Source organism: Phocoena sinus, chromosome 2 (assembly GCF_008692025.1).
Source record: "Phocoena sinus isolate mPhoSin1 chromosome 2, mPhoSin1.pri, whole genome shotgun sequence".
NCBI classification, from domain to species: domain Eukaryota; kingdom Metazoa; phylum Chordata; class Mammalia; order Artiodactyla; family Phocoenidae; genus Phocoena; species Phocoena sinus.
The window spans coordinates 135,503,987-135,518,663 of record NC_045764.1 but is presented as its reverse complement, the minus strand read 5'-3'; the positions used below and the strand labels follow the sequence as shown (position 1 = coordinate 135,518,663).

At 44.5% G+C, this 14,677-nt stretch overlaps 1 protein-coding gene across 2 annotated transcripts; it reads right to left on the bottom strand.

The window, feature by feature from the left end:
• Nucleotides 1-365: 365 nt before the first annotated feature.
• On the bottom strand, nucleotides 366-14,363 carry DACT1 (dishevelled binding antagonist of beta catenin 1). Of its 2 annotated transcripts, none has more exons than XM_032623844.1 (4): nucleotides 13,826-14,363; nucleotides 11,498-11,630; nucleotides 10,258-10,413; nucleotides 366-7,240 (listed from the first exon to the last, which is right to left on the bottom strand). In XM_032623844.1, the coding sequence occupies exons 1-4, from the start codon at nucleotides 14,168-14,170 to the stop codon at nucleotides 5,340-5,342; spliced, it is 2,535 nt and encodes an 844-aa protein (XP_032479735.1). In that variant the 5' UTR covers nucleotides 14,171-14,363; the 3' UTR covers nucleotides 366-5,339. The 2 variants fall into 2 exon arrangements, with proteins under 2 accessions (XP_032479735.1, XP_032479736.1); XM_032623845.1 differs by having other exon boundaries at nucleotides 366-7,129.
• Between the last annotated feature and the right edge of the window lie 314 nt (nucleotides 14,364-14,677).

The window sequence follows — 14,677 nt, the reverse complement described above, 5'->3', positions numbered from 1 at the left end:
ACAACGTAATAAGAAGCCCAACAACCCATGCACAAACTATGTGAACGGGTACTTCACCAAAGAAGATGGACAGATGGTCAATAAGCACATGAAAAGATGTTCAACATCATTAGTCATCAAGGAAATTCAAATTAAAACCACAACAGGATACCATTATACACCCATTAAATTGGCTAAGACTAAAAAGACGGAGCATGCCAAATGATAGGATATGGAGCAACCAAAACTCTCATATGTTACTTGTAAAAATGTAAAATAGTACAACCCGTTTGGAATATATCTTTGCAGTTAAACATACGCCTACCATAAGACCAACGCATTCCATTTACCCAAGGGAAACAAAGACATCTGTCCACACAAAGACCTGTGCATGAATGTTCTTCAGTTTTATTTGTAATAGCCCCAAACTGGAAATAACCCAAATGTCCATCAACAAGTAAATGGGATAAACAAATCATTATTTATCTGTACAGAAGAATACAACTCACCAATAAAAAAGGAACGAACTATTGAGACATGAAGCAACATAGACAAACCTAAAAATCATTATGCAGAATGAAAAATTCAGGCAAAAAAGAGTACACACTGTTTAATTCCATTTATATAGAATTCTATAAAATACATAGTAATCTATAGTGACAAAGCAGATCAGTGATTTTCTGGGGAAAGGGGTGGAGCCAGAGATGGAGTACAAAGATCTCAAGGAAAGTTTTGAGAATGATGGAAATGTTCGTTATTATTGATTGTGGTGATTACACGGGTATATATCAAAACTGATCCAACTGTGAAGTTCAAGTATGTGCATTTTATCATACTTCAGTTGTACCTCAATAATATTGTACCAAAAATAAGAGGGGGAAAGGAGAATCTAACTTATTGGCAAAGGCAACGGGTAGCGTTATGGTTTCTGTTTCCAGCCTTTTGATGGATAGACAACCTAATCGTTTCACTGTAAAACACTTGGAAATGATGGGTAAACTATTAACAAACATCCTCGCTAAGCGTATTTGACTTCACTAGAAATGAACCCAAGTTTGGTCTACCTTTTTGGAGAGTAAAGGGAGAAGTTTCTGGTCCCTAAAGCAAGGCACACAAGGACAAGGACTTGGCTCTCCGAGGGTGGGATTTGGGACTGAGACTTCCCCATATTCCTACAGGCACAGAAGCACTATAGCCTCAGTGAAGGGCTGGTCCAAAAAAAAGAAATCCACTTCTTGGCCCAGGACGAAAATAAGGAAGCTCTTCCACCTTGGGAAAGGTCTCCTCTGAGAACATGTAACTTCCATGTGGATTTAGGATTTGAATTTATACTACCTCTGTAGTCAGGTAACCTCAAAGCAGAGAAATGAACTTAAAAGTGGTCCAGCCTGGAAATGTCTCTGAGGCACCTGACAGAAAAAAAGACAAAGCTCCTCGGTATGGCAAAAGCCTTAATCAAGCCTCACAGGATTCCCGCGATAATACCCCACTGAAGTGACCTCACAATACAAAATAACAAAATACATGAGAAAACTGGAAAGGCAATATGTGTGCAAAAGTATAGCACTCAGGTAACACTTTTGTTGCTAAATATTAGAATTTTTCTAAGCAGAGCAAAAAAGTAGCCCCATAAAATCTGATGCCTTTTTCCTCTGGTGCCTATTTTCCAAGGACATACTTGGAACCCCATTACAAGAGAGAATTATATTCACGAAATGAAGGAAGCAAGTTACAGAATGATACGTATAAACTGAGACTTGGTTTTGAAGAAAAAATATAAAGGTTATATATTTGTGCATATAACAGAGTATGGAAATATATACACCAACGTTACTGAAGAGTAGGATTTGAGGAGGATTGACAGAGAAGAGTGTAAACACCTGTGTATATATCTGATATCTTTTTCTTTTCTGACAATGAGTATTTGTAATTTATTTAAATAAAGGAAAATATTTTAAAGAGCCATTTTGTTTGAAACAACAATAGCAGGTATTTTGTCATTGAAAATAATGGACAAAACCCAATTTTCCAAGTGTGGTACAACTGCTAGCTACAGGGAAGTCAAGCAATAGACAGAGGTGGACAAACCCAAAGTTCTTTGAAAAATCCTGTTTTTCATGCTTCTCTTCCTTTGGCATTCTGTCACCTAACATGTAATTATTCAGAAGCTGTTTTTCAGGAAGCGTCCCCTTCTAAGAATAATGCTTATTGAGAACAACTTAGACATGATTCAAGGACTGCAGGTCCCAGTTGCCTTACACAATAAACTTTATAACTTGCCCCCAAAGAGATTGGATCACACCATTAGAAAACATGGAGAGATCATCCCCTTGTTTGTGCTTGGCTTAGATTTAATCAGGTAACCAAAGAAATTCTAGTCAAAGAAGAATGATTGCATATAAAAACATATGAATATGAAAAGACTAGCAACTCTACATTTTCAAAAATTGTCTGAGATGTCTTGTTAAAAAAAAGATGTCTTGTTGAAAAAAAAGTCTTATAAGATAAAGATAAGATACAGTTTTATAGAAGAAATAATTTGCTATAGTTTCAAAGTTAAAAGCCTTCTTAAGAGGGATATAAAATATAGGAAAAGAGATCATTTCCAAGACAGAATAAAAAAATGGATAGATAAGGGATTTTTTGTTGCATTGCAGTTTAGCATATGAAAAAGTCATTTTAATGCAGTACGTCTCATAATAAATATATGAATTATGAGACTGAGCTGATTCCAGAGTCTCCTTTTAATGAAATGTATCCTCCCACTGGCCAAATTTGGGACATGTTGAGCATCAAAAAGAACAATAACCGTAGTGATTGTAAAGAATCAAATGAATAAAAATCCACGAATCCATCATGATATTTTAAAAAGAGAAAGGGAAAAAAAACAAGGAAAGTTCTTTTTTTGTAGAATGTCAGCTAGTAATAGAAGAAAAGATACTTAGAAAACCATTTTGCATCCCCAAGGCAATAACTGATTCAGGCAAGGATCAGCAAAGTAAACTAAAGCCATTAAGTGGAAGGTTATGAAGAACAGGATATCCACACACACTACCAAAGAGTCACCCACAAACACTAACCATCTGCAAAGAGGAAAAACAAAACCTTTATAGCGGAGAAAATTCTGCTCACCGACTTGACTCTTAAAGGGATCACTCTTAAATTCAGTAATAGTAGGGCAACCTGATATTCTGTTTCTTGATGTGAAGCAATAAAATACACAAGATCACTAGTGAAATCTTCTTGCCAAGAATGTTTAACCTGAATCCAATCAAGCCTTCACAGTTTACAGGAAATAGAGGGACTAGAAGATGTTAGAAGACAACATAAAGAAACAACCAAATTCAGAATGTGGGCCCTTCTACAAGACAACTGCTCTGACTTGAAAAACCCAATGTCATTTGAAAAAAATATGGAGAGGCTATTCCAGACTTAAAAGACTAGGGATCTAGAACCAAATGCAACATATAACATTGACTGAATCCTGGTTGGGAGGAGCAGGGAAGCTGCTACTAAAAAATTCTTGAAACAAATTGGGAAATTTGAATAGAGATTAAATTTTTGATGATAAGAAGAATTATTGTCAATTTTCCTTAGGTGTGATCATGGTGTTGTGATTATATAGGAGAATCTCCTTGTTCTTCGGAAATACATACTTAAATTTTTAGGGATGAAATATCATGATGCCTGAAATTTACTTTAAAATAATGTAGTAGCGTGGTGGGGAGAGGGAGGATTGCCAAAATCTGTCTTTGACCCACAAAACCAGCAATATGGTTTTATCTAATATATATCAATACATAAAGAGTGTTAAAGCAAGCATGGCAAAATGTTAACAATTGTTGAATCTAGGTGGTGGCTGTACAGGTGTTTATTGTACTATCCTTTCAACTTTTCCATGTTGAAAATTTTTCATACTCAGAAGTTGAGGGAGAGAGGGGAAGTCTTCTCAGAAATATTTTCCTTAGAAGAGATCAAATGTACCTTAAAATTTAAAGAAGCACCTTAACCATTCTAAAGAAGTAGCTTGCTTTTCCTCATTTGTTTATTCACCATCCATTCCAATACTCCTAAAATCTGCCTTAATTATTATTGCAAATAATATTCTAATGCTAGAATAGGCCTAATATAAATCCCACAATAATCAGCACAAGATTTATAGGTGTAAACATCTGGTTTTATACCCAAATAACAAACTTAACAGCAGTAAAACAAATCGTTTATTACAGCATATAATGCGTTATATTAAATTTACACAAAGATATATAAAAACACATACTGTTTATATCATACAGTCATTTAACATCAACAGGAATATCAAAACAAATACTACTCATGCACAAAACATGCATATACTGGTATAAAAAAAGGAATTTTACACAATACTGTTTACCAAAAAAAAAATTTTTTTTTTTTAAAAGCCCTTCCAAACAGGGTCAGGGGTCCAATCTGGACTGGATTGCACTAATACGTTTGGGCTAATGCTTAGGTGGTACAGTGCTCCGTGAGCAGTTCTGAACTTGGAGTCGTACCCAAGGGTTATTTCACTAGGAGTGAATTTCTCTGTACCCGATGACCAAAACGTTATCCCAAAGGCAAGTCTCCAAGGGAGGAATGGTTGGATCTGCTGCAAATTAGGGAGGAGGAGAAAGGCATCAATGTTGGGTAAATGGCCCTAGAAGGGGTTACTGTAACCAGGGCCTAGGCACCAAGTGTGGCAAAGGTTTTAGTGAATCCTTTTAAGGTATTACCAGCCTCCCTATCCAGGTCACCTCTCTGGATGTAGGGTCTGGTCTTCAAGTTCTGGGTCCAGTAAACCAAAGAGTTCTGAGGAGAATACAGAATGGGGATACATCCGAGAAAAGAAGAGTATATAAAAAACTACAGAAAACCATGACTGCCCCTTGTATCTACCTCACACAATTGTATGTGATACCCCCAACAGGAAAACCCTCATGGAGACGCTGCCCTAAAGAACCAAAGCAGCAAATGTATGTCCTAAATTCCATCCACCTGACCTCCAGATCAAAAGGTCTCATCCCATTAACACTTGAACATCAAAACCTGTGCCTTCACAGATGCTCACAAAATGTCAAATAAAAACCATCTGATACCACAAAAGTCACTATCACCACCATTAGAAACTCAATATTCACTTCTAACCAGCAAAGACATTCTTTACCTTCCACTAAAGGCACTAGGCACTAGTGTCCATACTTGACGAAGATGAGACATAATTCACCTCGGTTTTATCTAAACCAAAGAAAAGCATTCCATGGGATTATTACGCACAAAACAGTAAGACGCCGCCGTTTCTTCGGGAACTAGAAAAACCCCACTTTCTACACCAAGGACGTTACTCAAACGGTCGTCATCAGTTTCAAAGAGCCAGACCGAAAGCGCAGGATTTTCTTCTTGAGGTTGTGTGAAGCCTTAATTTTGACGAAGGTTTTGGTGGGGTTGTGGCGAAGGTCCGGGGCCGGGACCGGCTGCAGAGGGAGGGTCTGGACAAACTGGGACCAAATCAAGCCTCCGCTCTCCTCGGAGTCGCTAGTGCTGGTGCTGTCGCCCACGAACTCGCCCTCGCTCACACTGGACTCGCTGTCGCCGAAGCAGTTCGTGGTGTAGTTGCTGCGCTCGTCCTCGCTGGTGTCCAGCACGGTGGAGTGGAACAGGGACTCGCACTCGGCCGAGTACTCGGAGTCGCTGGCCGCGTAGGCGTAGGGGCTGGCGTAGGGCAGCGGCCCGGCCGCAAACAGCCCCGTGGGCTCCCGGCGGCCCCGCCGCGCGCGCCGCAGCGCCTCCTCGTATGACACCTCGGCGGCCGACCTCCACCGCCGCGAGTCGGTGCGCTTGTGCTTGGGCTTGGCTACCACCGCCTCCCGGCCGTGGCCGTGGCCGTGCCCGCGGCTCCCCGCCCGGTGGCCCGCCCCCAGCGGCCGGCTGGGTGGTCCCACATCGGACTGGCCGCCCCCGCCCCGCCGCCCCTTGGCCGGGGCTCTCCGGAGTTTCTTATTTGTATCCGCATCGTCGGGGAACCGACACTTCTTGCCGGCCGCCCGGCCTTTCTCCCTCACGGCGGGCAGCGCGCTCTCCGGCCCGTGGACGGCCGGGGCCCGGGGCTTCAGGGCAGAGCCCCTCGGGGTGGCCACGGGCCGTGTACCCCGGGGCGGCCTGACGCTGGGCGGCTGCGCCAGGACCGGCGGCGCCTTCCCCAGAGGCCCTTCCTCCAGGCTCTGAGAAGAAGAGCCCTCGCTTCTGAAATCCAGGGCAGGCCGCTCTTCCACTGGGAAAGCGGGAGACAGCAGAGCCGAAGCGGCGGGAGGGGGCGCCGCCGTAGGGAGAGCCGGCGGGCTGTTTTTCTGTGGCACCTTTTTCAGTGGCTGGACCACCTTGTTCTCTTGCAGCGAGGCGGGGACCTTCCCAGGGCTCTCTTTTGGGGAGGCAGGTGGGATCTGCCCGCTTTCCTTAGGAGACTCCCCTACCCCAGCAGGGGGACACCTAGCAAGTTCCTGGGAGGCTGGCTTGGCATTTTTGGTCAGATGCTTACCTGGAAGTTCAGTGGCAGTGCCTGGGGAGATGCCCTCGGGCGCGGGCAACCTCTTGCTTTCCAGTGGTTCTGGCTTTGATTCTTTTGACCACTGTTTCAGTGGGGACAACGTCCCATTGTCCAAAGAGGGGACCCCGCCAGAGGGCAAAGGCAGCTGTTTAGAATTCTTAAGGTTCCCACCGTTGCCCTGTGAGACGGCCGCAGTCACTCTGACACAAACGCTCCCATTCCTCAGAAGCCCCTTGGTGGGGTCAGCGTTCACACTGGTTCTCGGCTTGTTGGTCCTTACTGGGTGCGTTTTTTTCTGGACCAGGCTCAGAATGTAACCATCCATTTTCTTACTCGATGAAGGATGGGGAGCAGACCACAAACTGCTTGGAGAGGGTAAGGAAGTGTCCGTCTTGACGGCATCCAGCTCAGATCCGACACAAATGTCGTTGGCATGGCTACCGAGCCTCTCGTCTTCCCTCAGGGGATTGCCGGTCAGGCAAAGGAGGAACATTGGGCTCTGCACGGCCACAGCATGAAGCGGACTGGGGTAGCGATACACATCATTCCCGTTTTTAGACACCAGATCACACTGGTACTTGGGATTCACATCTGCAATGACACCAAGGGAATTAGACTGTGATGTGGAGGGGGAACGGCCAACTGCCCCTGAGGCCTGGTCTTCACAGTGGCCTTCTTTATATTCCAACCATTCTATGAGATCTGAAAAACATTTTAAAGGTACACTCTGAAGAAATGAATTGGTCAGCACCATCTTGCCTCTGGCCAGTTTCTACGAAGACAAATTCATGGGTAGAGGGAGAATGCCGAAGAATCAACAAATACTCCACAAGCTATTCTACTATTTCACATACAGTTCACACTACTGGGTGATGGAAAAAATAATTAACAAAGGAATTTTTAACAAGCTATAACTCTGAAGGAAAAATACAGTCATTAAAAATGCTTTCAGGGCTTCCCTGGTGGCGCAGTGGTTGAGAGTCCGCCTGCCGATGCAGGGGACGCAGGTTCGTGCCCCGGTCCGGGAAGATCCCACATGCCGTGGAGCGGCTGGGCCCGTGAGCCATGGCCGCTGAGCCTGCGCGTCCGGAGCCTGTGCTCCGCAACGGGAGAGGCCACAACAGTGAGAGGCCCACGTACCGCAAAAAAAAAAAAAAAAATTCTTTCAAACTATTGAATAATATGGGGAAAACACCTTAAAGTGGAGTGAAAATCATCATAACAGACTATTGATTATAGTTTTATTAAGACTGGATATATTCAAAGAAAAAAGCCTGAAATGAAGCACACCAAGATGCTAATAGAGCACTAGCATCTCAATGTGGTGGGAAAGCAAGTAATGTTTACTTTCTTCTTTATTTTCTATTTTCTAAATTTTCAGTAAATATGTACTGCATTATTACTGGAAAAATAAATGTTTTTTGAGTCGTTCTTTCTCTAGGCCACTCTCCCTTCTGTGTTCTATTCCTGGTTTCCCTTTAAAATACTTCAGATAAACTATACTCTCTATGGGCTTCCTCCTCATTTTTAATTTTTTTTTTTTTAGACCTAATTCTTAATCACATGTGTTCTAGTATAACTGTCAATTGAAAGGTCAGGGTAACCAAATTTCAATAGAGACTAATTAAATTTAAATAATAATCACCCTATGTTTTCAATAGTGACACTAAAAAATAAAGTACAATATTTCAGGAGGGAATTCTTGATGATGTTTTAAAAGACTGAGTAGTAGTATTAATGAATAAATTTCCCACATCTCAAAAATGTAGATGCCAAAATACAATGACATCAAGCTTTCTTGCTTAATTAAATGATTTTGCTCTCGTCTTGGCATACATTATAAATATCAAATCCCCTGAATGACCTTTAGTTAGAGAAAATCAAAGTTTTTGTCACTATTTAATTTGTTGTCCATTATAATTATATTTATTCACTCAAATATTGAAAACGCACTACATGCTAGGTTCTATGTTAATTGTTAATTTAAGGGAAAGCTCCACGAATTCCAATGATAATTAGCAGTTGGGGGAGGGGGGCAGGGAAGGGGGGAATACAGTCTAGACCCAGAAATGATATGATCCATTTGTAAACAAAAGATTATTGTAAAATAAAAGTGCCATGTCCCCAATCCCACCTCCACTGCCAATAAATAACTTGTTGTAAGAAGGGGAAACCTCTCTAGCTAATATCCTTGCCCATCCCTCCTCACTACTCCAAGGCCTATCCTTGTCTTACTTTAAGCCACATTTACCTACACGACATCTTTCATCTCTTTTTCCTCCATAAAGTTAAGGAAACAGACAGGCATCCCAGCCGGCAAGGGCCAGCCCAACTGTCTCAATTATGTGAAGATGTGGCATTTGGGATAGCAGGAGTCTGTCTTTAAGGAAAACCTATACCAAAGTACCTTTAATAGGTTTATAAAATTTCCCTCTGAAACCAGATCTGCAGAGTAAAAGGGAGCAATTACCAATGAACTTGAGGCCCAGATACTCTAGATAACACAGATTTGTGCTTCACCAATCGTTTGCTGCTAACAACACACACGGTACAAAGACATCAGCCAATTAGCAGCTTCAGTTGTTTAGTGTTATGTTTGCATTGCCTGGACCTCAGAAATTCAACCTTTTACCCAAGTGGACAACACATACAAACCAAGGGTGCAGTGACTTGTGCCAAGACCCACAGCTCCTCTAACTTCCATATTTTCTCTGATCTTCTGAGGAATCGTACTAAAGCAGAACTAAGGAAGGTGTCCCGAGTTTCAGCAACAACTCTGCCATTCAGCAAATGAGAAGCCTCTGACAAAGGCATATGAAACCAAATTCCTCCTCTGTTCATTGAGAAGGTTGAACACAACAATTTCTGGATTCCCTTGGTGTGGTGGAAAAACATGGACCTGGCAGATAGTCCTGAGCTTGAACCCTGCCTCTGTCACTTACTCTCTATATAACCTTAAGCAACTCACCTAAGCTAACCTCAGCAGGCCTCATTTTTCTGATACATAAAATGGAGCTAACAACACTTGCACCCTGAAGAACTGTCGGGAGGATTCAAAACAGATAAACGTATGCAGAGCACACAGCAGTGTGTGACACATGGTGGAAATGCAGAAACTCTTCCTGTATCAACAATGGCATGATTCTCTCTAGAGGTCACTGCAAGAATAGCCCAAAATGGGCAACATGGTCTAGGGGATCTCACCCTATCCACCTGCTAAAAGAAGAGAGCTGCCATCATGCAAGGCATTCTGGAGAACACGGAGGGGCCACTGCTACCAGAAGTGCCAAGCAGCTCTTAGCCAGGCTGACAGATATATTTATCTTATTTTATATATATATATATGTATATATATATATTTAATGTAAGCTTTAGCTTTAAATGATTAACAGAAGAAGAAAACAGATCCAAAGTAATTTTGAAAAGAAAATGCAAACAACTGAACAGCAAAAGCTCAAAAACAGAGCTCAAGAACTATAATATTGGGACAGGATTTCTAAAAATAAGTCATCCTGCTATCATCAGAATATAAAGCCAGGTGATACCCAAAGAGGACTGGAATAGTGGTGATCTTGATTCTAGATGCAGCTATGGCAGTAAATGCAGAAAGCTGATGAAATTCTCTGAGCCTTTGTTTTTCATCAGTAGAAGCTAGACAACCTTTAAAGACCTTTGACCCCTTCCAATTAAAAATGTCTATCAATTGTAAAGAGTCTTACCTGCAGATTTGGGGCAACCATCTGAGATAGTCAAGGTTGCCTCCAAGGGGCTGCAAAAACAGGTGCTGGAATGACAAGTGGATAAACACTCACTAAAGACGGAGTTCGAGGAATTGGAAAGGGATCCCGAAGCCCCATCACTCAGTTCATAAAACCCTACAAACAAAAAACACCATTTGGGATTAAGATCATATCAAGCAATAACACACATTTGTGCCTAAAAGGAAAAGGGGTAATCATGTAGAAAAGGTAGGAAAGGGAGAATATGAGAGGGAGGGGCACCAATTTTGGTTCACGAGATTTAGTGTCCTGACTTTATGGTTTCATTTCCAGCAATCTTTGGAAAAAGGCAAAAAGCCCATAACTATGGGTATGTTTCAAAGCTGAGAGCACCCTCACTCTCAAACTGACCTTACTCCGAGACCCCACCTTTAAAGATGTGCAAGGAAAGAGACTTAGATCTGTCAAACTTCAACTTTTTCATGAACATTTCAGAAAGAATAGCTTGAAGAGAAAAACAAATCTATTTAAGTAGCCAAATGGTTTAAGAGAAAAAAAGAACACACTTTTGAAGTGGTCTCAGGAAGTTGAAGTGTGACTAATTTTCTAGCCCAGTTCTGACTTTCTCAAGTTTCAAAGGAGGAGCACTCTTCCAGAAATCTGAATAGAAGCTTTTATTTTTAAACTCAGGAGACTTCAGTCAGATCAATCTCATTATTAAAAATTTTGTTGTCTAACAAACTTATCTACGAAACAGAAACAGCCTCACAGACATAGAGAACAGACTTGTGGTTGCCAAGGGGGAGGGGAGTGGGGGAGGCATGGATTGGGAATTTGGGATTAGCAAATGCTAACTATTATATAGAGAATGGATAAACAATAAGGTCCTACTGTATAGCACAGGGAACTATATTCAATATCCTGCGATAAACCATAATGGAAAAGAATATGAAAAAGAATGTATATACACATATAACTGAATCACTTTGCTGTACAGTAGAAATTAACACAACATTGTAAATCAACTATACTTCAACAAAACAAATTTTTAAAAAATTCTGTTTTCTGATTTTGTTTCCCTCATGCAACTGAATGGCAGACTTCTCTTGTTTTGTTTTGTTTTATTCTCTCTGCACTGGAAACAAACTCCACTGCCATTTGCAGGTCTGGGAACGCTAAGCACAGGGGGCCAAGGCAGAACTCATGACCGCAGAATTCCTCCTTGTGCTGCCACACTCACCTGAGCTGGGGCGGCTGTCTGTCTCCAGGTGTTCCTCAGATGTCTTTTCCACATCCAGTCTCAGGTCACTTATCTGCTTGTCGAGTTCCTGCAACTGGTTCAACAAACCAGCATCTCTTCTCCTCAAACAATTCTGATTAGGAAGAAAGGGAGAAAGGAAAAACAAACACATTTTGGTGACAAAGAACCAGAAAGTCTGGCTCTAAGTATTCAAATTACCATCTGAAGAGTTCCCTAAGTCTTCCAAAACCAAAATTTTTACTGGATGACCTGAAATAAAGAAAAACTTCAAGAATATGTCCTACGTTGAATTCCACTTTCTCACATTTTGTGGTGATATAGTTTCTTCGTAAAAACAAGACTTGCTTTTAGTTTCAACTAATATATATATATATATATATATATAAACTTACTTTTTATAGGTAGTATGAGAAAAACCCACTGAGATTTTTCAAAAAACCTCTGTGTACAGCCAGTTTTTTACAGAACAGTACTTCACTGTAGACTCTTTAATTTGTCAGAGTATAACAGATTTCCTACAATACACTATAATCTTACTTAGGTGAGATTTTCTGGCCAAATGTCCTGCAGAGTTTTGTTTTCTATTAGTTGCTTTGTGGGGTTTAATCAGTCTTAGGGCCTTTGAAAGTGAGAAACTAATACCAATAGCCAGTGCCAAGTATAATGTGAGCTGGCAGAATCCAAAACCCTCAAGGGAAGGTCCATCAAGATTTGAACTCAGCTCGGGTTTCCAAAGGTGACAGACCGTAGTGCTAACTCACACCGCCACCTAGTGCTTCCTATTGCTAGGGAAGCAAAAAAACAAAACTCAAAAGGCATCTGGTTCAAATCACAAATGCCAAGTCTACAAATGAAAACAGTACCACAAACACTAAGTGGACAGGAATTCTCCTGACATGCTGCCTTGCTCCCCTCCAGGGGTCAACAGGAATGCGCCACTCACAGTTGTGAGATTCATGAAGACAAGAAGGTGCTATTGTATAAGACAATGCACACAATGTCAATGACAGGCATAACCAGCAAGAATTGGCTCAAATCAGTGTCTGCTACCAAAAAACACAGCAAAATGCCAAAATAGAGGTATTGCACAAACCACCATATACATATTGTACATCCTTACAAAACAGATGCATATGAATCTACCCCTCCTGTCTGTTATTTGACTTAAAAAGCTTGGAGACATAACATGCTTGTTTGTTAGAATGAGTTCAGAAAAAATGAACCAAACAAGTCGAAGCACTTTGATGCTCAAAAAAAGAGACAAATTATCTGAAAAGAGATAATACAAGAAAACACTTGACAAATAACCACACAGCATCACTGTTGGTAATCGTAGGAGGGACATTATCTAGCATGCGTCTAGTTTCAGATAGTATCACATGGTCAGATAAGGATTTTTTTTTTCTCCTGTTTTCAAAACTACATTTTTGAGGTCACCGAAACAAAGCTGCCGCCATTACTCTGAGGCTGGGTCAAAAGCTGTTCATCAATACATTAAGCGCCGAAGTTCTTTTTCTTCCCCATTAATGAAGACGGCAGAGAATGTCTGAGACGCTGACACAAATCCAATGATAAGTGCTCCCGGAGAGCAGGTTTTTCTCTTCGCCCACCTCCACCTCAAGTCACAGCGAGCAGTACATATAAAATATGAGGGGAGGGGGCACTTTCTCCAGCCAAATTTCCATCACTTGCATCGGTTTTAGCCGCCTTATACAAAAGGGCTTCTATCTTAAATTAAGCAGCAGCCCCGGCAAAAGCTGGCAGGCTGGGGAAAGCCTTGGGAGGGGCAGGTTCCCCGCGGCCGCTTCCGTGTAATCGTAAAATTCGGCATTGGACAGTCAACCGCGCCACAAGCCCCCTCCTCGGCTTTTGTCCCCTCTCGGCGGGAGACCATGAAGCCAAGAAGCTCCCCAAAGAAATGCTATTTTAAATGAGGCTTTGCAAACCTTCGGGGAGAGGGCACGCTTTCGTCTAACTAGAGAGTTTGAAGGTAACAACCAGGAGACTCCAAGAATTCCAAAGGCAGAGCCGGAGGGGAGAGCAGCCACCCCCGCCCGGCCGTCCGCGCGGGGTTGCCAGCCCCTTACCTGACACAAAGCGGGCACACGCCGGGATCGCGTGGGCGTCGGCAGCCCACGCGCCGCGGGCGCCCTCGGGAACCCGGGTCAGGGGGGCACCGGGCGGGGGTCCCGGGAAGCCAAAGGATTTTCCCCAGTCAGAGGCACCCCAGCGCCCACCGCAGGCCACCTGCCCGACCCCCGGCCCTTCTGCAGGGACAGCCGTGCCCCACCTCCGGGCACGACCTACCAATTGCTTCCGCAGCAGCAAGATGTTCTCCTCCAAGAACTTCTCCTCCAGGCGGCTGCGCTGCGCCGCCTCCCCCGGCAGCTCCCCGGCGCGGGCTGCAGCTGGCCCCGCGCCCCCAGAGATGCGCAGGGCGCCCCGGACCAGCAGCTCCTGGCGCTGGCGCAGGTACTCCAGCTCCGCCAGCCCGGCCAGCGTGGCCTCCTGCCGCTCGCGGGTGCGCTGCCGCTCCGTGTCCGCCTCGCCCTTCTCCCGCCAGCGCCCCTCGGGCTCCGCCGTGCGCTGCTCGCCCCGGACCGGCGCCGGCGGCTCCAGCTCCCTCGCCGTCCCGGCTGGACTCGGTTTCATGGCCCCCAACCCTACAGCGCGCACCCGTCCCCGCAGCCGGGCCGCCCGGGCGGAGGAGCGGGCGCTAGGGCTGCGGCCGCGGACTCATGCCTCCCGGCGGCCGGGGCGCGGCGGCAGGGGCGGAGACCCGGAGCGCTCGGAACCCGCGCGCGGCCGCTGCCTGCGGCCGTCCGGGACCGGGCGGCGCCGTCCGCTGTCGCCACGCGTCCCTCGCCGCGGCCCCGCAGCTGATAACGCCCTGCCCGGCGCTACGTCACGCGCGGCGGCCCGGCGAACCCCCGCCCGGCGCCCGCCTCCCCGCGCCGGCCCCTCGGTTGCGAGGCCCGCTCCCCCCCGGCTTCCCCCTCTAGTGTCAGGGGCGCTGCTCGCGCTCGGCGCCGGCCTCCTCCTCGCCGGGCCCTCCCCGCTCCTCCCTCTCTCCTCCCCCGCTCTTCCCGCGGGCCTCCTCGCCCCCTTTTCGGGTTTACAGCACCCAGTTTTTGCCTCGCTCCTTATTGGTTCTTTTCC

Bases quoted from the DNA above. Each gene is read 5' to 3' on its own strand.
- DACT1 (XM_032623844.1), bottom strand. From the start codon at position 14,170: ATGAAACCGAGTCCAGCCGGGACGGCGAGGGAGCTGGAGCCGCCGGCG. The intron at 11,631-13,825 runs GTAGGTCGTGCC...CTTCCTAATCAG, and splicing joins TGCTGCTGCGGAAGCAATTG to AATTGTTTGAGGAGAAGAGA. The intron at 7,241-10,257 runs GTAAGACTCTTT...AATGTTTTTCAG, and splicing joins TGGTTGCCCCAAATCTGCAG to ATCTCATAGAATGGTTGGAA.